This window comes from Penaeus monodon, chromosome 34 (assembly GCF_015228065.2).
Source record: "Penaeus monodon isolate SGIC_2016 chromosome 34, NSTDA_Pmon_1, whole genome shotgun sequence".
Classification (NCBI taxonomy): Eukaryota; Metazoa; Arthropoda; class Malacostraca; order Decapoda; family Penaeidae; genus Penaeus; species Penaeus monodon.
In genome coordinates, this window is record NC_051419.1 from 3,918,453 (window position 1) to 3,919,078 (window position 626).

A 626-nucleotide genomic window follows, 5' to 3' on the forward strand; every position below is an offset into this window, starting at 1 on the left:
GGAGAGATAAACCTTGTTTAAAAATAATTTGCCGAGTTAATATTGAGTAAGTCACAGAAGAAGAAGAAAAAAGTAGTAATATAAACCTCACTTTCGGCCGAGCCTCGAACCAATTTTCCTCTCCGAAAGATCTTGAAGGACCTCCTCAAGGACCCCTGAAGGACCCGGGAGCGTCTGAGGGAAAAAAAAATTAATCTCTCCGGCATACGTAAGGCTTCACATCCACCCAACCCAAGCCTTTGAGAAGAAGACGAAGAAGACGGCCAGCCAGCCACTCCTCGCCACGGAGATTCCTTCATCGCATCTTCCAGCCGGCGTCAGGAAATATGAAAAGCCACCGACAAGACCCATTTTGATTTTTCCACATACTGGTTATCTGTGCCCTGATCCTTGATTCGTAGGCGCGCACCCTCGCCTGCACTCGCCCGGGAAACGCCATCTTCGCGCGTCCTCTTGCAGTGCTGCCAATCGCCTCCAGCACTACCAACACTCCCGCAAAAGACCGCGACAAGTCTCGACATAACTGAATGGCTGCTGAGATCCGCTATTTTCGGTGATCCGGTTAGGAAAATGATAGAAAAAAAGAAAATAAATCGAATAACAAATATCTACGAGATTCCTGATTT

General features: G+C 47.4%; 1 protein-coding gene across 1 annotated transcript in view; it reads right to left on the reverse strand.

Annotated features, from left to right (window-relative positions):
* The window catches only part of LOC119594510 (transcription factor RFX4-like), a 33,789-nt gene that overhangs the window by 17,171 nt on the left and 15,992 nt on the right, over positions 1-626 (reverse strand). The window contains exons 6-7 of the mRNA XM_037943540.1: positions 348-531; positions 92-174 (exon numbers count right to left, since the gene is read on the reverse strand). Coding sequence (XP_037799468.1) covers positions 92-174; positions 348-531 — 267 coding nt within the window. The remainder of the gene's footprint in view (positions 1-91; positions 175-347; positions 532-626) is intronic.